The 23,061-nt window shown below is 44.2% G+C and overlaps 4 protein-coding genes across 5 annotated transcripts; 3 read left to right on the top strand and 1 right to left on the bottom strand.

Moving 5' to 3' along the window:
* Nucleotides 1-2,342: 2,342 nt before the first annotated feature.
* Nucleotides 2,343-6,049, bottom strand: LOC115404888 (calreticulin-like). Its single transcript, XM_030114244.1, has 9 exons — nt 5,872-6,049; nt 5,389-5,490; nt 4,517-4,720; nt 4,329-4,423; nt 4,038-4,247; nt 3,824-3,937; nt 3,590-3,733; nt 3,412-3,504; nt 2,343-3,292 (listed from the first exon to the last, which is right to left on the bottom strand). Exons 1-9 carry the CDS (start codon nt 5,966-5,968, stop codon nt 3,092-3,094), a joined length of 1,260 nt encoding a protein of 419 aa, XP_029970104.1. The 5' UTR covers nt 5,969-6,049; the 3' UTR covers nt 2,343-3,091.
* Nucleotides 6,050-8,819: 2,770 nt separating this feature from the next.
* On the top strand, nt 8,820-11,352 carry LOC115404890 (zinc finger protein 571-like). Its single transcript, XM_030114245.1, has 2 exons — nt 8,820-9,207; nt 9,904-11,352. Exons 1-2 carry the CDS (start codon nt 8,991-8,993, stop codon nt 10,854-10,856), a joined length of 1,170 nt encoding a protein of 389 aa, XP_029970105.1. The 5' UTR covers nt 8,820-8,990; the 3' UTR covers nt 10,857-11,352.
* A 1,250-nt stretch (nt 11,353-12,602) lies between these two features.
* LOC115404882 (zinc finger protein 236-like) lies at nt 12,603-18,485 on the top strand. 2 transcript variants are annotated; one of them, XM_030114231.1, is made up of 4 exons: nt 12,603-13,110; nt 13,905-14,486; nt 15,092-15,847; nt 16,657-18,485. In XM_030114231.1, the coding sequence occupies exons 1-4, from the start codon at nt 12,876-12,878 to the stop codon at nt 17,457-17,459; spliced, it is 2,376 nt and encodes a 791-aa protein (XP_029970091.1). In that variant the 5' UTR covers nt 12,603-12,875; the 3' UTR covers nt 17,460-18,485. The 2 variants fall into 2 exon arrangements, with proteins under 2 accessions (XP_029970091.1, XP_029970092.1); XM_030114232.1 differs by having other exon boundaries at nt 15,095-15,847.
* Nucleotides 18,486-19,164: 679 nt separating this feature from the next.
* On the top strand, nt 19,165-21,749 carry LOC115404885 (zinc finger protein 658-like). Its single transcript, XM_030114241.1, has 4 exons — nt 19,165-19,513; nt 19,686-19,750; nt 20,352-20,445; nt 20,524-21,749. Exons 1-4 carry the CDS (start codon nt 19,312-19,314, stop codon nt 21,573-21,575), a joined length of 1,413 nt encoding a protein of 470 aa, XP_029970101.1. The 5' UTR covers nt 19,165-19,311; the 3' UTR covers nt 21,576-21,749.
* The last annotated feature ends 1,312 nt before the right edge of the window (nt 21,750-23,061 follow it).

Genomic DNA, 23,061 nt, shown 5'->3' on the forward strand with positions numbered 1-23,061 from the left:
TATTCCATTAAATTAGGGTTCCTATGAAACACTGATTTTCACTGCTATTTTCTTCCTAAACAAAACAAATTCAAACAGAAAAACTCAGAATAACATTAACAGTAACTATTCTGTTTTACTTACAGCCTCCATCACGACGACTAAATAGTGCAATGATTCACAAAACAGCTTTCACTGCATTTTAGGGCACGATCTCTATCATTTTTCCAGAATCCTCAACTGATGAATGAATTTAAATTTGAAACTGATACAGAAAGTTGTGGTGTTTGCACATTAATGCTGCTACTAACCCGAAGGATGCACAGATGTGTAGTGGTTAGCGTGCTGGTTTTGCAGTGTCCAGTTTGGGTCTGGTTTGGGGTTTGAGGGTTTTCCGTAGGGCGTTTGCATGTCATTTTGTCTGTGGGTTCTCAAAGGGTTGTCGAGTTGCATCTGAAGCCAATTTGTGGCTCTGAATTACCTGTCAGTGAGAACGGAGCGACTGTCTGCTGCGGACTTGCAACCTATCCAATGTGTCATGAATATTCATCTTGGATCGGTGCACCTGATCCATTAGAAATCGGACTCCATAGTGTAAAAGGTCAATCAATGATTGAAGCTGCAGCTGTTTTTATTTTTGAAGTGGGATGCCAAATGCAATCAATTCCTGCAAAGCAAATCAACCCACAGGTTCTGCTGAAGTAGCATTGCACGTTGAACCTGATGGTGAAACATATTTAACACACAGCATTTGTTTTGCAGAAACCTCTCAGTTTCAGGACGGACTACTTTCATCAACAAGCATCAAGGCTCTAACTTGAAAAGCATCCAACAGCTGGGTTTCACACCATGTTTCCAGAAATATTGCCCCCCCCCCCCCCCCCCTCAGCCTGTTGCAGTGAAGCTTCAGCAGAGCTTGTTGAATCATTTGAATAAGGTGTGTCAGAGAGCAGAAAGAAACCAAACCACCACACCAGGATGGACGAACATTATACACTCAGGTTCTCTGAATAATGAACCACATGCTGCAAACTGATGCACCACCTATTGAACACAGAAACTGTACTTTAACTCGTATTGCATTGTTTTCAGGTGCACATTCCTCAATGAAACATTTCTCTACAACTGCAAAATCACAAATACTGGTTGGTTTCAGGAAAAAATATAATTTCACACAGCTGATGTGTTTTTTTACATAACCTGATGTTCTTTAAGGGTTGCAACAGCGATAGATGGCACCACAAATACGTCACCCTTAGAGTAATCAAACAGAACATTTATTACAAATGGTATGAAACCGTTAAATCTGACAGCTCTCAGATCACACTTATGGTTCATCTTCTCATTATTCATATCTTTACTGCGTTGCACGTTGTTTATTCTCAGTGCGTCTGCTGTATTCATCTGCGACATTCATAAATGGAGTAAATATGAAAACATTCAATTCAAGAGGTTTGATTTTATGATGTGGAACATTATCTGAATTCCACTTAACAAAAGAGAGATTGAGTCCTTTGTGAAGTCTCAGAAATGTGGCACTGTGTTCAAACGCTGTACTGATTTTCATTTTGTTTGTCCAAAGTCACATCAGAAAACAACTAAAAATCACAAACCTCAGAGGAACGACTTGAATCCCTTCTAAACACACCACTTCTAGATTATTTCTAACATTTATGGAAAACGCTCAGTTAAAGATTGTATTAAAATGTCAGTCCCATCAAACCTTTTATGTGAAGACCAAAAATGAACCACATGAGCCTATTGTTTCATTTTACATGTGACAAATTATAATGGGCTAATAGAATATTCTATATTTTGCTGTAACTAATCCACTGAGCTCATTAAAAATATATACTTTTATGTTATATGACAAGCTTTTTTTGAAGTTGTGGAAATTTTTTTGTAGAGAATAAATGCACTTTACCCATCAGAATCTGAAAATTTTGAATAAACCCATTAAATGTACCATTACAAGACATTAGGTTTTTGCAATAAAAAAAACAAATCAGTGAAAAATGCTGTCACAACTCTGTGCTGCATCTCAATGTTTTTTTAGCTTGCTCCTTCCTGAGGATGTCTGGTCTGTAACGCACCTCTAAAATGAATTAAATATATGTAAAGCTCAGCGGAAACCTGATCACGATCCATTCCTGTGAAGCAACTGGATACTTTATAGCTCCACAATACAAGTAGAAGTTGTAAATGTTGATCCAGAGTTCTTGATCTTCCTCAGCTTGAAGTCCATATTAGTCAGTCATTTATATTTCACTCCCTGTATCACTGAGAACCCTGTAAAATACTCTGAACTGAAAAAAATGAAATCTCATTTCTAGGGTGAGTTCAGGCAGCACACAATATAACCACACGGTGGACTTATGTTTTTATTAAAAGTTTGGTATCAATATCACTCTGTCCAATTAAAATACCTGTGACCCTCTCGAATCACAACAGGGGTTCTCCAGATTTCTGATTGTATGGACAAGTCATTCGTGACTGAATCATTTCAGATATTCCTTTAAAGTGTATGGAAATGAAAAAAAAAAAAAAAAAAGTCAGTGCCACAGAAAACCAAAATAAGTTACATACATTAATCTGGATTTATGTCATTTTGATTCACATGTTTTGTGTTCAGGACCTTGAGGAAAAACTCTCAATCACAATCAATGGACTTAAAGCTGAATGGATATTCATCATTTCCCCCCCCATGTGTCATTTTTAGCATTAGCTTCAAAAGGTCTACCATCTAAACACTAACAGACAACCACTTTCCAAAGAGAAGCAGAAAAAATAGCACATGTGAAGAGAGAAAGGGGAAAAAACAAACAAACCAAAAAACAGCAGATGACAGCTGTGTAATTACAATATGAGGAATGAACTTTAGTCAGAGGAAAACTGCAGAATCAATCCAGTAGTTCTGGGGTAACAATGACCAAAATGAAAGACACCATGTCCACGAACACCCCCCTTTCCCCTAATTACTACATGAGATTCCCGTGTCGGGTCGTGTCCAGATCTCAGGGAAAGGATGCACAGCAGCCACAATACCCCTGGGAAGTGCAGGACAGAGTTTCTGAAGGTGGGGCAGGAAAGCAAACTCTCTGGCCACGCCTCCTCAAAGCTCATCTTTGGGTTTGTCTTCCTCCAAAGTTTGTGCTTCCTCAGTGTCTTCTTTCGCATCTTCCTCCTCTTCTTCTTCCTCCTCTTCCTCATCTAGATCTTCGTCTTCGTCACCTGTGTCCTGCTCTTTGTTCTTCTCCTCCTCCTCTTTTCGTTTCAAGTCGTCCTGCTCCTGTTTCATTTTCCTCTCTGGCTCCTGTAGGGGGAAGAGTCACATGACCACGGTATTGTAAAGCAGTATTTGACAGATGATGGGGTCATGGCCTTTTTCTAAATAATCGTCACGTGATTCACAGTAATGATTAATCAACACACCTTTGTCACACCCCAGGTCTCCTTTCCAACGTCTTCCGCTTCCTTCACATCGTCGGTAATCAGGAAGTTGTCAAAGATGGTGCCAGATTTCACCTGTGATAAAGTAACAACATTCTGTAAATGAAGAAGGGAAACTGCAGAAACACCACGGCTCAAAGAAGACAATTTTATCCCTCACCTGCCAGAGATCAAGACCCAAAACGCCAATGCTGTCGAACTTGTAGATGGTGGAATCGGCACTGTACTCGGGATTGTCAATCTCAGGATGCACCCACTGGCCCTTGTAGTTGGGGTTGTCGATCTGTTTAGGTTTCCACTCTCCCTGTAACACAGCAGGTAGCAATAAAGTCAAACAGTGCACAAATAAAGGGTTGATAACAGCTCTATGTGTGGCTGTCAAACTGTAGTTCACCTTGTACTCGGGGTTGGGGATCATCGGTGGCTCCCACTCTCCATCCATATCCTCATCCCAGTCTTCGGGCTTTTTGGCATCAGGATCTGGAATGTTTTCGGGCTTGTCCCAATCCTGAAGACGAACAAGAGTTTAAGTGAGTTTTCTACTAACTGTATTTCCAATGAACTACACAGAAATAGCAGCAGAATGTCAGTACTAAAAAGCTGTTCACCTCAGGCTTGGTGTCGGTAGCATCGTCGATTTTAGCGCGGTCGTCCCAGTCCTCTGGCTTTTTGGCTTCGGGGTCCTTGATTTTCTTAGGTGGCAGGAAATCCCAGTCATCCTCCAGACTGCCTGACTCAACCTTCTCGTTGTCAATCTTCACCTCATAGGTCTGGTCTGAATTCAGGATCAGCGTGTAGAGATGGGTCAGCTCATCATCCTAAAAGAGAATTAGATTTTTGGATTAAGCCTACAGAGAGGAAGAACTTAAGTTTATATTTAAGAATAGAAAAATAACTACCTTGCATTTGATTTCTTTCTTGATGAGGTGATTCTTGCCCTTGTAGTTAAAGATGACGTGAACCTTTTTGGTGCTGTAGCCACAAATGTCAGGGCCTGAGGGAAACAAGTTCAATTAATAGCTGTATTAAGAATCAGGGACCAGGTCTGGCTGCTAATGTCCTTTATTATCTGCACACCGTGACTCACCAAACATGATGTAGTAGCTGGATTCTCCATGCATGTTAGTCTGGTCCAACTCGGAGGGGAAGACTTTGACGTAGCCGCCGCCGCAGTCGATCTTCTGCTCGTGCTTGACTGTAAACTGAATGACCAAGGATTTCCCCTCATTGCTGAAAGGATCAAAACGAGCAGAGGTAGCGTAGAAACGAGCATCTTGGCTTGTCTGAAGACCTGAAGAGAAAGCACAAAATAGCTCTTTTTAGTTACCAGAGTTGGGGAAATCAAATACTACTTTCTTTTTTTTTTAGTATCATTTACAACAAAAGGGCTGAATAGGAGATGTTCCAATGAATGGACTGTTCTTTTATTTAAACTAAAGTACAAATTAACAGGAAGATGTCATAAATATATTTTAGTGCTCTGTTTTTATGAATGGAGAGTCCAAAATACTAGGCGAAACCAGCCAATCCTGCTTAGGGGAGGTCGCTGTTTTTTTTAAAACATTCTGACTTCCTTGTTATGAGGCAATGCAGTTGAACCTTCACTTCACACTCAAGCCCTCCTGGATATTTTTGCTTACGTGTTGATACAAGCGAATCTTTGGGCAATTTCTGCAAAATACTGGATTCTGATAGTTGAAGGGGCTCTTTTTTTTAAACTTAGAAACAGAAGATTTAAACTTTTATTCGGGGTGTTTTTGGCCGTGTGAATGCAGCGAGCTTGGTGATAGTTTCTCTTTCATTTTAACTTATCATTAAGAAGTCAAATGAGGAACTAACTTTTCAGGTCAAGTGCATTGAGAGTATTACCTTAAAGGATACAACTTGAATGTCTACCAGTATTGATCAATGTGTGTGATATTTACTCAGTGGCTACACAGGATTACTAGGAACATTTACCTTTATCTTTCTCAGCATCTCCATAGAAGTTCCCAGCAGTGAGTTTCCACTCTCCATAGTCAGACTTGTATTTGGAGGTCACCCAGCGACTTTTCCACGCATCTTTGAAAGAAAAAGATATGTTAAATTAGCAGGGAATTAACACAGTAACCACATTTATCCAAGTAGAACTGACAATCCTAACAATTCTACTAATAATATGTGCCAGATGAGAGTTAAATTCTTAGTTGAATTTTTTTTTTTTCATTTTTCTAGCAACTTGGGCCGCATCTTTACAAACTTCAAAGATGACCCGGATGTGTCACAAATTAGCTTGGAGGATAACAAGTTTATGACATGATAAGAGTGGCATCTATCGCCGAATGGCTCGTTTAAAAATGTGCACAAGTGAGGAGGAAAATGTCGAGCTAACAGTCAAATGAATCAAGGCTAACCTCGTGCTCTCTACAACGTTCCTGAGCCAACAAAAAAAAAGAAACTCACCGCCGTCAGTGAACTCCTCCCGAAAATAAACGGTGGCGTGCACGCGGCACACGGCCAGCGTCACCGCCAGCACGGCCAGAACCTGCATTTTTCCCATTTCCCACCTGGACGTCGCGGGGCTCACCGAGGTCGATGCTGTGCCGAGAAACGACTGCTATCAGGAGGAAGAGGGGCGATATTTCAGAGAGGCTCCGGCGAACAGATGTCTGCCTGCCATTGGCTGGACGGAGCGCGTGTCTGGACCAATCAGAGTGGACCACGAGACACTCGTCCGCTCCACACAGCCGTTTCCTCAAGTGCGGTTCTGCAGTCTGACCAGCAGGGGCCGCCAAAGCCACCGGGACCGAGCCCGCCCACACGTGTCCCTGGTTCAGCCCACCCATCTGACCCCTGTTCACCCAGACTTTCCCAGTTTTACCTCACTGTTTGGACTAACTAGGTCACGTGTAAACAGATAAACCATTTATATGTTTATTGCTCTCAGACAGAGTAGCTTAAAGCTATCGCCTTTGTTCAGGGTGACAGGATGACAGTATGACCAAGCCCAGCTGACCTGTTTGGTTGCTTTGATATGAATTCAGTTTGAAGAAACACGCATGGACTTTGTTTCAGGAACAACAGAAAACATTCAGTTGCTCCACCTGTAAGTGCAATATGTATTTCTAGCAATCTATAACAGTGATTCTCACATGGTGGGTTACTGGCCCAATTTCAGTGGCTCGTAGCCCTTTGCCTTGGCAATAAAAAAGTTTCCTTTTTTTTTTTTAAAGAGTTTAGATAAAAATTAATCTTCTGTCAATTGTTGGCGCTCCTTATCATCTGATGACATTGATAAGCTGTAATGAGCCATATGAAAACCCTCACCTAAACAAGCTATGATCTTATCATGTGTAAAATTTGGCTGAAAGCCGTCATATAGTTTTAAGATATTCAATGTCTTCTTTGTATAGGTGAAAGTTTTATAACTAAGTTATATCTGTATATAATCAAAGACACATTCAGACGGGCTTCACAGTGAATAAACATAATTTATGATGCTATAAAAACTCAAAATATATATGGTGTTAAATAAAGACAGATGACACTGTTCTCTTCAGCATAATTCAGTTCAACAATATCAGCTTCAGCTGTAGAAATGAAGAACATTTTGACCTTGTAAAACACATTTCTAGCACTTTTGATTAGTTATGATAGTACTAATCTGTTTATCCTTGTATTTCAAATCAGCTTAAAGACACCAAGAACGTAAAAGACAATGTGACAATAAAACACAGTAAGAAAATCCAATATCACTGGGAAAAGGTGGATCTTTAGCTTGAATATAAAACTGTCCACATAACAAATCTGAGACCTAAAAGTCAGATGGCTTAATACTCAACTACCAATCTTTCCTCTGACCTTTGAGATATTCAAATGTTAATACCCTGAGAGGGCAAAGTTACTATGAGTAGGCAGATCAGGGTTTAAACAGGAAGATGAGTGAGATAAGGAAGGCAATTATCCTAATGGAACATGCTTTCCCTTTTTTAATAGATAAAATCCAACAGAAATAAAAGTAGAAAAGATACATTTTCTGTTCAAATTGCTTTCAGGGTTGTTTTCTTTCTTTCTGTCTAATAAAATGAACCGTCACTTTACACAAGGATTAAGGTCACAAGAAACAATGCGACAACTGAAGAGGCAGCTAATCAGGTTATCTATCACACACCCCGACTCCTTTCTTTAAAAGGTAGCTATCTCCTTCTTGATACAGCCGGAGCTTTGTTGAAGTGGATCAGTGTGGCAAACGTCTTTTTTGGATCCTGCAGGTCTTTGATGTCGACCGCTGGAAAACCTCAGAGTGCAGCAGCAAGATCAGGAGGCTCTCCGGCTGACCAACACAAGCTTGGATAATCTCTTCTGAGTTTACTTCATTTGATGGGAGATGTTTGTTGTTCAGGTGAGGTTAGCTGGGATGTAGACACGGAAATCTGATCCCTGCATTGTTGCCCTGTATGCAAAGCAGAACAGTCAGTGTGCTCAATAAATAAACTGCCTATTTACAAGCTGTGCAGATCTTTTCTTCCACACAAAACACAAAGAAGAACACATGCATGCATCCATGCACAAAGTAACACCTAGATGAACAAACAAACAAATAAATAAATGTGACATTATTTTATGCTACATACTACTTATCAATAAAGAGGCAAACAATAAAACTCTAGATTGGACAGAGTAGTAGTGAAGATGGGATGATGTAATTTAAACTAAAATATAGATTATGAAGCTTTCAAAATACTGTACACACAACAAAGGAAGCACAAGAGGAAAAATAAGTCTTATAACAGAAAAGTGTCTTTCCAATAATAATAATAATAATAATAATAATAATAATAATAATAATAAACTGTGTATCTTAATTAGAATAAATAGCTTTTTTGGTGAACAAACAGGTGGACGTTTGAAATATGAATTGTGCTTCCTTTACTGCAAACATACTTCGACTTTATGGTGGAGTTGGGTGTTTGAAAACCATTCAAATTTGACAATCATTCTGACCTTAAAAAAATAATAATTGGCCTTGAACATAATTTTAATAACTGAAATACTCCATATACACAAAAATAGACAACAAAACTAATATTCACGCCTTTCTTGAGGAACTATGTCATTACTTAAATGAAAAAGATGTCTTTTAACTTCACAGGTAAAACAGACCCTTTTTTTTTATTTAATCTGAGAAGGACCATGCAGGAGGGTACTCTTGTGCTTTAGCTTCTATTTTTTGGTTTATTCTAGCCTTTTGTTTAAAAAAATCTATTAATCTTTTTAACTTGTGACAGCTGTGTGTGCTATTTATTTATTTATTTATTTATTACGTTTCAATTTCGTTCAATTGAAAAAAAAAACGTGTTTCCCATTTATTCGGAGTTTTACGGTTCGACGTCACTTCCGTTTGTTTTAACCTCTGTTTTTCCAAGCAGGTTGTTTATGATCAGGTGATCCCTTTAACAAACACGGTCTGGCTAAAATGTCCGCATTAAAAAAAGAATTTTTACAGCGTTGAATCACAATCCAGCAGCCCGCAGCCGCCGAGCCTCCAGCGGACCCCCGGACTCCCTCTCGGCGGACTCAGGATGTCTTTCCCCGGCTCGTTCGGCTCGCAGCTCGCTGCCATCATGGACGTCTTAGCCAAAGCCGCTGTGGCAGAGATCACCAAGCTGGTGGAGGACGGGGGGCTGGTGCTGAGGAAGGAGATCTGTCGGAGGGACGGCGAGATCCAGGAGCTCAGGAGGAGTCTGAAAGTGATGGAGGAGGAGCTGTGCAAAGCTCAGGAGGCCATCCTCCACAAAGGTGAGAGCCTGCAAAGTTCCTCCGGCAGTGGTTAGCACTGTCACCTCACTGTGAATGGGTACCAGGTTCCAATCTGGTGTTGATGGACTGCATTATGTGGGTGGGTGGGTGAGCTGAGCTCAGATCCCTTTTCCCATTTCTGACTTCAAACAAGCTGCCAGCATGGTATACATTCTTCCAGCAGAGTCTAAAAGCCTAATTTCCTATTTAGAATCAGTATCTGTTACTCTGATCTGAACAATCACTCCACATTAGAGGGGAAAAAGCAGCCTCCAATTCAGCCCAAGATTAGGAATTTTTTTGCTGTCAGTTTCATACTCAGTTAAATTTCCTTCACAATCAGTCTCTCAGTACACATTTGTCTCCATGTGTTGAGTAGAGCCAAAACCACCAGGACTGCCGTCTTCCTCGTGATTCATGCAAACAACACAAAGTTTTACTGGAACAAGATAGAAGCAACAGGGAGCTACAGTTGCATGTAATGAACATTAAGACATTAAAAAAGCAACCTCGGTCAGGAACTCTTCAGATCAGTAGAATACCTTGAAACCGGCGTCATCATTACAGTTCTGCTGTGGGTACAAGAATAAATTTTACAGGTGAACAGTAAAGAGTATGATAACAGCCATCTGGTTGATTGTCATTCCTAACTCTCACTGTGTGGAATTCAGTCTCTTGGTTTCCTCTCTGTTGCAGATAAAGTAGATCGGGAGACAAACACCATGTATTTCGAACAAAGAAGCGCTGATTCGCTGTGGCAGCCTCCGGATGGAGCAAACGAGAGCCTCAACATCCGGCTGGTGGTGAAACCTGAGCCCACAGATGAGGCCGCCGCCATGGAAACCAAAGACGACACAGCGACGGCGGCGGACTTCGGAGCAGCCCCGGAGGACCCGCTCTGGGCCGCTTCGGTAGCGATGCCGCAGCACGTTCAGATGTTCTCCTCTCACGCCGAGCAGTATCCTGCTCCCGCGACCGCAGACGGCTCCTTCGATCCTCAGGCGATCACGGCGCAGGAGATCATAGCCGACTGCTTAAGCGTGCCGGTGAAGCTGGAGGCGGAGGGTTCCTCCGCGTGCATGGAAGGCATCACTCCAGAGTCTGCCCAGAGCGAACAGTTCAGACACGTTTCTCATCCTCAGTACAGTCAGGACAAGTGCCTGCAGTCGGCTCTGCAGCAGGCCGGCCCGTCACCGGCGATGCCACACGAACAGAGACCCGCGCTGAGTTTACACACCGAGGATTACCGCCATCATAGGAACATCCTGCGGGCGAAACGGCCAACGAATGTGTGGCGATCCAGTCACAAACTCTTCATGTGCTCTGTGTGCAACAAGGGGTTCCTGCGCTTGTCTCAGCTGGAGGAGCACAAGGCCTCTCACCAGGCCGTCAAGCCTTTCAGGTGCCTCGAATGTGGGAAGTCTTTCACCCAGAAGACCCGGCTGAAGACGCATCAGAGCGTGCACACGGGGGAGAGGCCGTTCAGCTGCAAAATCTGCGGCAAGATGTTTTCCAGGCAGGACAACTGCTTGAGACACGAGCGGTTCCACAGCGGGACGAAGCCGTACAGCTGCAAGCAGTGCGGAAAAAGCTTCACCGTGCAGGGAAATCTGAAAATACATCAGGAGATTCACCTGCAGGGGTATTGAATCTCGAGTTACAGCTAAAGGAATAAAAGGCTTCCATACTTGTTGAGGAAAATATTGTTTGATCTGGTTGCCCTGAAACTTGTAAGCAAAAGTTTGCAGGTTTGATTCCTACTGTTGACGGGTCGTCACTGGGTCCTTGAGCAAAGCGTTCATCACTCAGGTTACATCAGGAAAGAGACCTTTGTCATTTTTGGCTTATTTTCCCCACATTAAACACAGATTTTAGGATACCTCTCTAAAGTGGAAGTGGGTGACGCATTATTGTGAATTCACACAGTAATCTTCGAGGTTTTGATCATTTAATGTATATGCTATTGTGTTCTTATTGCTTTCTAAAAATATATTCTGTTTTGTTCCAGCTAGCTGCAGTCCACTTCCTGATTATTTCGTTACACTTACAAGTTATTGTATGTTGATGGAGAAACAATCTTGGTATTTCCTTTTCTTTATATGGGAAACTAATAAATATGCTCATTATTTGCATCTTTGCACTTGTCTAGATGGACTTTGGATGTGTGTGATTGTTTCTGTGTTTGCCCTGCAAAGAAGGCTGTCCTGAGAGCACCCCACTTTCACCCATAGTCAGTTTGGATTAGTTCCAACTCGAAAATTTAAAAAGCATTATACATGGAGGAATGTTTAGCTTTTCCTCAGTTGGTTATTTTGTGTTTGTTTTCATACTGTAGCTCCCAAAACAAAAGACAAAAGTATAATCACTGCCCTGTGACACAGTACTTCTCTTCCATCTTCTGTGAAAACCACTGAGGATTTGTGTCTAATGCTGAAGATCTCTCTCTAAATTTAATTAAAATCTATTTGTAGATATTTGTTATTGGCGCTGAATGATGCTCATGTTTCTGCCTTCAGGGCTCTGCCTTGAATTTCATATTTGCCCTGAAGGATTTTTTTTCTTGTTTACATGTGAATTTCCTTACTTGCTGCAAGGCTCTTTATGTTAGATAAAATTAAATCAAGATCTTTTAGAAGTTAGGACAGAGATATTTGGTATAACAGTGATTCATTAAGAAGCTTCTGGATTGCAACTAAAGAGTTGATTATTTTCTATACACTGCAATGGCTTTTGGTTCTTTTAGGATGGTTTTACAACAAATAAAGTTTCCAACCGCATATGCTGCTGATAATCATCGGTAACGTTTATAGCTGAATAACTCAAACAACAAATCAAAACCACATGTGTGCTTCAAATTGCCCACTTGGGAAAAAAATAATGTGTTTTGAATTGAATATGTACTGATTAAAATATCCATAAAATTATATTAAACAATGGGATAGAACAAAAATACATAATGAAAACAGATAAAACCCAATAGACAGAAATGCAACAACATATGGAAAAATATGAAAGAATGTGTCAAGCTGATTCATAAAACTTTAGAATGGATCAGTATAGGATGGAATGTTTTTGTTAATAGCGGAATTTTTAAATGAGTCATGTTTAGATGAGGAACATTTGCTGGGAAGTGTGTCTTTTTGTCGTTTTCGTCTCAGGAAATTGTCGATTTTAAGACCGATGAAGGCTGAAGGTACTGTAGTGTTCATGCCAGGCCGCTAGATGGAGATGTTTTAGTGTTTTGGTGATGCAGAATCAGATCCACCTTTGTTGTTGTTGTTGGTCGTGTTGCGCATGCGCAAAATGCCACTCATCCAGTGAATGTACTGCGCATGCGCCAGAGTATACGGCCTGCGAGGCTACTGCGCATGTGCACAACTCTGATTCAGAAAAGTTGCGTCTTCCTGTTGATACGGAAACATCTCGAAAACCTTGCATGAATAAGGGCTCTTAAAAACAAAAAAAACGTCCTCGAATGTGCACAAGGCTGTGCGTTTGTACCGTGGTTTTCCTGCGGTTTGCACCATTAGCTGCGGCTCGCTAAACGCAGCTGCGGTTGAAATCAACACCTAGCAACCACACCTGGCCGCTTTCGGGGGTGCAGTCCGCGGTCCTCCGGCTCAGCTTCGTGCCGCTAACGGGGCTGGGGCCACTTCAGCTTTCCCACCATGTTGAGCAGCGTCGCCCTGCGAGCTCAGATCGCCTCCGTGATTGATGCCCTGTCCAAGGCAGCCGTGGCCGAGATCGCCCAGGTCGTGGAGGATGGCATGGTGGTGCTACGACTGGAAATGTGTCAGCGGGAGAACGAGATCAAGAAGCTGAAGAGCAACATCGAGGTGCTGCACGGCGAGCTGCGGGCGACACAGCACGCAGGGAGCCTGCGACCCCACCACGGGAGGGACGGTGAGTCAAAACACACCTCAAACTACAACACAACACTGCAAATCTACCCTGTTAACATGGCAACAAGCTGTAGCACACAGGGCGGCCATTCATTCATACACTGATGGAGGTGTCGTATCATTTCCCAGGTAAATAGATAAACAAATGGCAGTTTTCTGAAGGGATTATGTTAGGATTAAATGACCATTCAATACTGATTTTGAGGTCAGCTCTTACGCACACATGAGAAGGACGTCTGTGTTGCCAGGTTGTGATAGATCCTTCACCAGAGCGTCTCTGTGAGCCTTTTTCCAGCTCCTTTGGTGTATGAAAGCTGCAGCACTCCCCCGTTCTTAAAGTGCGTCCTGTGGCTGTGCAAAGTGTTGCAAATACTACAACTTTTTAGTTATTCCCAACCAGGACATTCAGTTCAGCAGTTTAACCAAGAAAAGTGAATAGATAGAAGCAGCAGCAGGTGCACAGCACATGTTCCAAGATGTTAAATAACAGCTGGAGGATGTTTAGTCAAATTGCAATCAGAGGAAAGGATGTGGTCCTTTTGGGATTCGGGAGGTGGGCTGGATCTTTTATAACAACCAATCAGAAAGATATATGAACTGTTTGCATTTTCTCAGACATCAGTGACTTGCAGATGCTGAAGGAACTTATGCTTGATTGCATAAAAACACCATCCTGAAATGGAATTTCTGTCCTCATTTGCTCGTGAAAATCCTCTGCAATGTAATTGTTGGGCCCCTCTGACAGGTTCATCAGCTTACTGCATTCAGTTACAGAAATGTGTTGTGTCTCCACAGAAATCCAGAGTTGCATGGGTGATGAGAGGAACCTGTTGGAGAATGTGCGTCCTGAGGAGGGGAACAGCAGCGTGCACGTGACCGACGTGCAGGTGAAATGCGAACCCGGCGAAGGGGGAAGTGAGGAGACCCCGAGGCCGGCCGACAAATTGGACGGAGGTCTCACCCTGTACGAGGCAGGTCAATGGACAGCGGCAGCAGCAAATGAGACTGCCGGCGGCAGCAGCATGGATTATTTGGGTCTCGGGGAGAGCTCGCTGTCCTGTCTCCCCGAGTCCTCTCTGGCCAACGGGCTGAGCGTGTCCGGCAGCGGCTCCGGCGGGCTCCAGCAGGGCCCCTTCAGCCGAGGCCTGCTGGGCTACAACCAGCACCGGAACATGGTGCGCAGGAGGACGGCGAAGAGGCTGATTTTCAGGAAGGGCTTCTTCTGTCCGTACTGCGGCAAATACTTCGAACGCATCGGGCACCTGGAGAGACACAAAAGGATCCACACGGGGGAGAAACCCTACCGCTGCGAGATCTGCGAGAAGCGCTTCAACCAGAAGTGCACTCTGAAGGAGCACATGAATATCCACAGAAGAAGTACGTAAAGCATGGTCCAAGCCAGAGGTTATGAAGGGTTGTATCATGTCTAGTTAAAGGATACATTAGGTTGCATTTTCACAACAACATTTTAGGTGAACATGCATGGTTTTTGCAGTTTCGTTTCATAAAAGTTTCATGTTTACGTACAAAATGTTGAAAATGACATCCTTTTACACCCACTCGAGATGAAATTGGACTGTATGAACTAAAACGTGTTTGAAACCTCCTCTTCAAAACCTCCCAGTAATGAGGTGAAGCTCTGGAGAGGCTTGTTGCTCTTTCAAAAGATAAAAAGAGAGCAGACTGCGAGCTAGCTCTCTATCAGGACCCTGTGTTTATATTTAACGGGGTGGCTTCATTCACACTGCTGTTTTCTTTTTTGGGGAGGAATCTGGGCTCGGTTCACAGTTGGGGGGGTCTCGGGCGCCATTCCTGAAAGCAGAAATAATGCGGTTTAGGTGGGACGACAGTGAGTGCTGGGGGAGTTAAAATGACTCATGAAGAGCAGGAAGTCAGGAAGATTTTAAGAGAAAGATTTAAATTGACCAAATGTGAACAAAATCCTGTTGTAAATACTGAATTTCTTTGCTTCTGTCCTTAAGCAGGCATTCAGTCCAGACCAGCCGAGCTCCAAGTGGCCGAACACAAGCAGGTCCCCGAGGCGACTCCCCGCACCAGTGCAGGCGTCCCGGAGCAGGAGAGCCAGGCCGAAGCCGATGACGGTGGTCCGGCCAAGAGGGACGACCCCCTCCCAGCACCTGTGCAGATCAAATCCGAGCCCACGGAGGAAAATGTAACACAGCCGCTGTTCCACGGAGGAAACGAGCAGGCGGGGGGAGCGGTCGGCAACCTGAGCGAGAATTTCTCGGCGTTTCAGAGAGACAACCAGCAGTGGATGTCACGGCTACAAAACAACCCGGAGCTGAGCAGCACGGACTTTCTCCAGAGCGGGACGTCGTATCCCGGGATCTCTCAGCTGCTCCCACCGCCAGTCGAGGCGTCCTGCAGCACCTTCCCTTTCCCAGGAAAGCCGTACGGCGAGCTGAAAAACAACGCGATCCCCCAAGCACCTTACAGAGCGCCGGACGCCCTGATGATGCCGGGCGAAGCGAGCCTGCACCGCGGCATCGGAGAGTCCTCACTGACTCACCCCCAGCAGAGAAGTTGGTCCTTCCCCCGGATCAAGCCAAAGAAATGCTTCGTTTGCTCGTACTGCAGCAAAGTGTTCGAGCGAGCCGGCCACCTGGAGAGACACTTACGGATTCACACGGGGGAGAAGCCGTACGGCTGCCACATCTGTGGGAAGTGCTTCAACCAGAAGAGCAGCCTGAAGAGCCACATGAAGACGCACAGGAACGGTGAGAGACGGAACGCAGATCCCAGAACTTCAGCGACAGACGGAGAAGAAACAGAATCAGCATGTTATCACAAAATCAGCATAGAAAAATCTGTCTTTAATCTTTGTCTTCAACGCTGTCTTTAATCACCAGCTTGTTGCACAGACTGTCTCTTGAGACACGAATGTGTGTGAAACCTTCTCTTTATTTCTAAAATCCTAGAGGAAGTTGTTGCAAATCAACTTTGTGTCTCTTTTTATAACACCGACCTATTTGAGTCTTTTCAGTCAGGTTTCAGAGCTCATCACAGCACAGAGACGGCTCTTTAAAAGTTACTAATGATCGTCTCACAGCCTCAGACAAAGGACTGGTCTCTGTTCTGGTCCTGTTTGATCTCCGTGCTGCATTCGACACTGTTGATCATGACATCCTACTGCAGAGACTAGAATATATTATTGGGATTAAAGGGACAGGTTCAATCATGAAGTGCTGAAGGGAGAGACGCGGCTATGAATGAATGAACTGAGGGAATGAGTGGACTCATTAATAGTGGCCATGAATGTAAACATAGTGATACCTGAGAACTGATGAAGGAAGACCGTTGAAAGTCACGTCTGACTGCGTGAGATTTGGAAGACTGAGCGTGAAGGAGCTGATTTCCGACTGGTGTGTGCTCTGCTCCGTAGAACAGTGCACACCACACACAATATGAGATCAGGAGAGGAAAATCTTGTGCGACCTGTCGTTTGTTGTGTTCAGTGTGTGGTCTCTGAACCTGGGAAGGCTGGAAAAATGTACTCTTATAATCCAGTTTTCTTTCTCTCTCTCAGGTGAAACCACAGATGTGCTGGATTCTCACCGCATGATGTTTACAATGCCGGACAATCAGCAGCCGGACCCCCTGTCGGCGCCCGCCAGCCGCCTGACGGCGCTGGAGGAACAGCTGCCGGGCCATTCGTTCCTGGAAGAACCGGTGGTGGTCAAACTGGAACCAAAGGAGGCTTTTCACGGCCAGGCGGCAGCCGAGGCCAACGTGGGAGGAGCCAACCAAAGCCAGCTGTGGACGACCGGGCCAGAGAAGAGCAACGGCGTCCCCGAACAGCCCGTCTGCATGCTTCTGCATGACGTCAAGTATCATCTCAGTCCCGGCGCTCCCGGCGAGCAGCTGGGATACATCTCGCCAAGCAAGGATCTGACCTTCGTGGACGAGAAGGAAACGGACGGGGATCAGTACTCGGTGGCGGGGATGCAGCCGAGCTCCTCCGACGTGACTCTGGCGCCCGAGCCACACGACCAAAACGTCCTCCGCGAGGCGGCGGTGGACGACTACGGCGCCCTGAGCGACACGGGTCACCACGGGGGCATCTTCAGCTTTAACATGTCGGAGGTCGGCGAGCACGAGGACAGCTGCGACGCCGACGCCGCCATGCACAACAGCTTCATCTGCGCCAACTGCGGCCAGAGCTTCGGTACGTTCGACATGTTTCAGAGGCACCACTGTGAGAAAGTGGCGGAGCAGTCGCTCAGCTGTGAGATATGCGGGAAGACCTTCAGCCAAATGGGCATCTTGAAGCTGCACCTTAAACTGCACATGGATAAAAACCCTTTGTATCATCCGCCGCAGGAGAAATGATCACTGACTGGGCTTCAGCACAATTTCCACGGTACATATGAAGACATACTGTTACCTCTTTCATTTGCGGAATTGGTTAAGATGTTTTTTTTTTTTTCTGTTTCCCATAAAAATAATTAATCAGACTTTTAGGTTCCAGACAGTGAAATGCTTTCCTGCTGCTTGAATCCACTCCATTTGCCACTTGAACACAATCCTTTTTGTTAAAACAGATTGAGCGTTGTTGCGTTGTTGACTGGGAGTGTTGTTTTGAAAGGCGCTCGATCGCGATCATAATCTTATTTGAACGGATTGTCTTTACAGTGATCATGGAAACAGATCACAAGTAATTTTTCTGAAGAATTTAGCGAACTCTTGCGTTTTCGGTGCGATCTCTACGTATAAGACCACTTTTAGGAAGACTATTAAAAATGTCAATCGAAGTGATTTTGGATGATGATGAAGTATGGAAATAATCCTGTACTGTGCCTCAGATTATTAAGTTATGTTACAATTTTCTTTAAAAGGCAGGTAAGTTGGGATTTCTTTATCGTGCCAGACATCGCTGAAATCCTTCAGGGGTGCCTTTGGACACAAGGTGACACAGTGGTGGGGAAAGAGTTAAGGACTGTTATTTATTTTAGTTGTTACAAGTTAGTTAAATCTGTCTTAGTTCACTGACAGGTAATAAGTGTGGAACTAAAGCCTCCATCCTGCTGAGTGAATGAAGCACTCTTAATCAAACTGTTCAGTATTTTATTGTCTCCTGCAGACTTGAAGGGTCAATTAAGATTCTCAGAAGAAAAAAAAAAAGCTTTGTGTTTTTTGGCTTGTAACTTTTTTCGATCTGATGTGAGTGCCTACATTTTTCTCATGGGAATGTTTTCCCAACAGCACCATCCAAAACTGTGTGAGAGAATTACTTCCTCAGTTGAGTTCTCATTCAGCTATTTTATACTTTCTGTTTTTTCAGTCTGATAGCCGCCATCAGTGTAGCAAGGTTTACTGTTATTGTATTTTCATTATGTTTGGAAATATGAAAAGAAATACGACTTTTTTTTTTATTATATATGTATTTTTTAAATTGAATAAACTCACATGAATGAGGTATGGGTCTGGCTTTGTGATGATTTGATGGATGAGTCCATTATTAATCCTGCAATGGGAAAATTTTACCGCAGCAGTTTTGAAATAGTGCAAAGTTTAAAAAAGAGCAGCACCCAATGTACAAGATTCGTAAGTTTCCGTTTCCTTCAAGAAGAAGTATAAAAAAAGGTGTGGAAAGTAGAATAATAATAAAAAAAAAATCAATGGTCAAACCATGTGAAATAAAATATTTTACAAAATCTGATGTTTTTTCCCTCTAGAATAGAAAATAATTGATCCTAGCAGGAAAGTTCCTTACAGTGCTGCTCCTTCTCATCGAAGACAATGTTAAATATTAAAATATTAATTAAATACACGGCTTAGCTTACATTGACGAGGTCTGAATACAAGCTGCTTAATTTTTGATTTTTCAAAAATTATTATCTTTATTTTATTGTATATATAATATATTTCTTCTTCTTCTTCTTCTTCTTCTTAATATTATTGTTATTATTATTATTATTATTATCATTATTATTATTATTATTATTATTATTGTTATCAATTCCCGGAGCGTCCGTCACGCGGCGGCTGGATTCTCGCTGCGCCTCTTCTCCTGTATTTACGGTAAAACCGTCCGCCACACGGAAGAAAGGCTCAGCTAGCTAGAAAACACGCAGAGATGCAAACCCTCTTTCTTCACACTGCGTCGGTTCCTCTCGCCTCGCTTTGAACCTTCACGTTAGAGGAGCTTTTATGAGTTTTCCCTTCTCCTGCTGGAGTCAACATGGCGACGTGCATCCCCTTCCAGACACAGCTATCCTCCATCATGGAGGTCCTGGTGAAGGCAGCCGTGGCTGAGATCTCCAAGCTGGTCGATGACAAATGTGCGTTTCTGCACCTGGAAATCTCCCGAAAGCAGAGCGAGAACGAGATGCTGAAGAGGAAGCTGCTGATGATGGAGAGGAGGAACGCTCAGCTGCAGCTGGGTGAGCTGCTGCTTCTGCTCATGTACCACTGCATCTGTGTGTGTGTGTGTGTGTGTGTGTGTGTGTGTGTGTGTGTGTGTGTGTGTGTGTGTGTGTAGCATCACCACCCTGCCCTGCTGCACACAAATCAGAAAAAAAAAAAATCATTGATCTGTGTTTGTTTTTCCTGTAGAAAACTACATGGATCGAGGAAGTGATGGAGGCAGCAGCTGTCCACATCCTGCAGGAGACATGAAGGTCTGTGTCCCTTCAGCAAAAACAAAAACTTAATCCAACTCCATCAGTGCACATGGACCATGTGTGTACCATTATAAACAACATCATCTTTACATGGTCAAAGCACAAACACATACAGACACACGATTACACCTTTACTACTTAGTATCCCCAATTAACCTCTAATGCAGAGGTGTCAAACACATTTTAGTTCAGTCGTCTCATACAGCCTAACCTTAACCTGCCCTTAATCTTAAAAGTTTTTCTTCATTGTGGTGCACAGTATATGTGATGAAAATGTCTATATTTTCACATAACCATACAATTACTATGGAAAATGGCTACAACCTCAACATAAAGCTAATTTAAATGAAACCTTCTGGTGTGAAATATAGTGCATAAGAAAACAAAAACAAAAAAACTTCTCCTGTTGCCGTTGCATTATGCAGGTTTTTACAAACTCACCCTGACTGCGTGTCTTTGAGCACCGATATCTCAGCTTGGATCTGGCATAAATGTGTTACTGGCTGGTTTTGGCCCACAGGCCTTATGTTTGACATCCCTGATTTATGTCCCCTCAGTCTTTGACCCCTCAAGACAAATAATAATGTTTTCGATCCAGTTCCCAGAGATCGAAGATGCCACTGTTTCCTTCACCATTAAAGAGGAGAGTCCAGATGAGGCCCTGTGGATCAGCGAATCTACTGGAGCGATCGGTGAGTCACAGAACTCATCTTTACATTTTGTTGATTTTGTATTCTAGCCTGAAGTCTGCTGACACCTCTCACTTGCAGGCGCCGCCATATCGTACCCGAATCCCGCCAGTGCTCCCGAGAGCCAGCAGTTCGAGGAGAACCAGCAGTTATCCCAGTCAGAGGCATCCAGACAGAAGGCTTCAGACTTCGCCGACTCTTTCGGCTCGTCTCAGCATGCGGTCGACATCAGTGGCCTTCAGTTCACCGTCAAGACGGAGAAGGAGGAGAGCCGGCTGGCCTTCGGACAGGACCGCTGCCAACACAGCGTGGGCAAGCACACTCAGCTGGCCGCCGACTTCTCCATGGACGAACGGGAGAATCAGCTGTGGTCGTCTATCATCGAAGGCAATGAGATCGAAAGCGGCTTTCCTGACTTTTCCAGTGTTGTGGAGGAGTATTCCAACTCCTTCGGGGACCATTCAGATGCAAATGCAGTTTCTAACACTACGAAATCGGCTGGCGTCCAGCAGTCGCCCGCTCAGAGGCTGTGCAATGGGGTTTACAGCGGCGACGCCCCGCAGCCGTCCTGCTTTCAGCCCAGGCAGCAGGACGCCCTCTCGCAGCGGGAAAAGATGAAGGAGCAAATCTACCCGCAGAGGAACCCTTCGCAGGTCGCTCATCTAGGGCAGCCGGACGTAGACCCCGAGAGGGACGTCACCGGCGACCGCCCGGCGGTCACTCACTCGCACGGCGCTCTAACGCCGAGCGGCTTCCACCATCTCAACCCCCACAAGCCCTTCTCCGGCGTGGCCCGGGGCTACGCCTGCTCGCAGTGCGGCAAGACGTTCGGCCGCCTGCACCAGTACAAGCTGCACCAGCAGAGCCACAAGAGGAAGCGGGCCTTCTGGTGCACGGTGTGCGGGAAGAGCTTCCAGTGCTCGTCCCACCTGAGCATCCACCACCGCACGCACACGGGCGAGAAGCCGTTCGGCTGCGGCCAGTGCGGGAAGCGCTTCACGCAGCAGAGCAGCCTGAGGGTCCACCAGCGCACGCACAGCGGCGAGCGGCCGTACAGCTGCTCGCAGTGCGGGAAGACCTTCATCCTCATGCACCATCTGAAACGCCACCGGATCATCCACACGTACAGCTGAGGGGCCCACGTGCGCGGAGGGACACGCTCGACACTCACGAACCAAACGGAAACAGCGACAAGCCGGCAGCTTTCTTTGGTTGCGATATTTATCCTGCTGCTGACCTTTGTAATTAATCCATATTTTCCTATGCAAAATCCATCTGGATGGATTTTACAATGTTTGCTTCTTTTTTTGGAAAACAGAAAAAAAGAAAAGAAAAGCTCAACATGTGACGTTCACTTGCGAAGTCATTCACACAAGTCTGTGCTCATGGGACACTTCCGACGCTAGAAATCCAAAACGAAAAGCAACCAAGGTATTCTTCAAACCGAGCCGTCCTGTGGCAGCGACCTGCTTCCATCCAGATCCACCCATCGACTGTCCGCCCGAGCCGTGTAGAAATGAGCCTTACTCCTTCTCAGTACTGAAACCATCGAAGCACAAAGTTCCCATGACCTCCCCCGCCTCAGCCCGGACAGTGACGCGAGGGGTTTCCATTCATCTTCATCAAAGTACCTCTCAGGTCCATGTTTTAATGTAAAAAATGAAAATCCTGCTTGACTTTTGCTTGTTAATATTTTTCATAAAAAATTCCACAAAACCTTGTTTTTCTTTTTTCTTTTTTTTTTTTACAGTCTTTATTTGCTCGCAGGTGATATTGGACTTTTATCTGGTCCAATATGTCCAAAAAAAAGAAAGAGGAAGAAGAAAAACTGACGATCCAGAACAGTTTAAAAAGTATGAATGAAAATATTCACTGCGTCATATTTTCAGGTAAGCGTGCACCAGAGGGCAGCGCCACGCAGCTTTTCCTCCCGTCGCAGAGCAGACAGAAGGGAAGCTTCACACTGTAACTGCCTCAGCAGAAAGAGGAAGTACGTTCACTGTACTTCCTCTTTAATTTAAGACATAATGATAACCACCTGGCTGTGAATTCCAGAAGTTTGACCGCCGTCAAAACACCAGTCTGACAAAGTAGAGAATGTGGGACTTTCAACACTTTACAATAATAATCATAATATATTTTGGATTTTGATGCTGTAGTGTTTAGCCTAAATATCTCTGAGCTCCTGGATTCACAGGTTTTTCAGGTTGTGAAATGTAAATTGACAGCTTGGGGAACTGTATGTCCTTTTCACGAGTGTTGACAGAACGGTCCCTCCTCACAGGCTCCAGCTCTGGATTTTGTAAGTCTGGGTGAAAGAGCGGCTGTCTGGTTGGAGCAGTTCTTTACACAGAGGCTTCTTTAATGAACATGTCAAGGTGGCAGAGTGTCAAACTTCAGGCAAACTGTGACGACCTTGTGATAAGAGTAAAACATTGATACAGATGAGGAAGCTAGTTTCATATCAAACAGTAACAGTGAACAGTCTGTGAAAGAGCTTCAACAAGAAGCCTTTAAAGCTCTGAAAGGAAATTATCAATTCCACAAGAATCTCTCCCTGGCTTTCCTCTTCTGTCCGCCGTTGCTCTTCACTGTTCATGTGATAATCTTCATAATTTA

This window comes from Salarias fasciatus, chromosome 18 (genome assembly GCF_902148845.1).
Source record: "Salarias fasciatus chromosome 18, fSalaFa1.1, whole genome shotgun sequence".
Classification (NCBI taxonomy): Eukaryota; Metazoa; Chordata; class Actinopteri; order Blenniiformes; family Blenniidae; genus Salarias; species Salarias fasciatus.

Bases quoted from the DNA above. Each gene is read 5' to 3' on its own strand.
- LOC115404888 (XM_030114244.1), bottom strand. From the start codon at position 5,968: ATGGGAAAAATGCAGGTTCTGGCCGTGCTGGCGGTGACGCTGGCCGTG. The intron at 4,424-4,516 runs GTGAGTCACGGT...TGTTTCCCTCAG, and splicing joins CAGCTACTACATCATGTTTG to GCCCTGACATTTGTGGCTAC. The intron at 3,505-3,589 runs GTGAGGGATAAA...ACTTTATCACAG, and splicing joins TGGGTCTTGATCTCTGGCAG to GTGAAATCTGGCACCATCTT.
- LOC115404890 (XM_030114245.1), top strand. From the start codon at position 8,991: ATGTCTTTCCCCGGCTCGTTCGGCTCGCAGCTCGCTGCCATCATGGAC. The intron at 9,208-9,903 runs GTGAGAGCCTGC...TCTCTGTTGCAG, and splicing joins GGAGGCCATCCTCCACAAAG to ATAAAGTAGATCGGGAGACA.
- LOC115404882 (XM_030114231.1), top strand. From the start codon at position 12,876: ATGTTGAGCAGCGTCGCCCTGCGAGCTCAGATCGCCTCCGTGATTGAT. The intron at 13,111-13,904 runs GTGAGTCAAAAC...GTGTCTCCACAG, and splicing joins ACCCCACCACGGGAGGGACG to AAATCCAGAGTTGCATGGGT. The intron at 15,848-16,656 runs GTGAGAGACGGA...TCTCTCTCTCAG, and splicing joins CATGAAGACGCACAGGAACG to GTGAAACCACAGATGTGCTG.
- LOC115404885 (XM_030114241.1), top strand. From the start codon at position 19,312: ATGGCGACGTGCATCCCCTTCCAGACACAGCTATCCTCCATCATGGAG. The intron at 19,514-19,685 runs GTGAGCTGCTGC...TTTTTCCTGTAG, and splicing joins GAACGCTCAGCTGCAGCTGG to AAAACTACATGGATCGAGGA. The intron at 19,751-20,351 runs GTCTGTGTCCCT...TTTTCGATCCAG, and splicing joins ATCCTGCAGGAGACATGAAG to TTCCCAGAGATCGAAGATGC.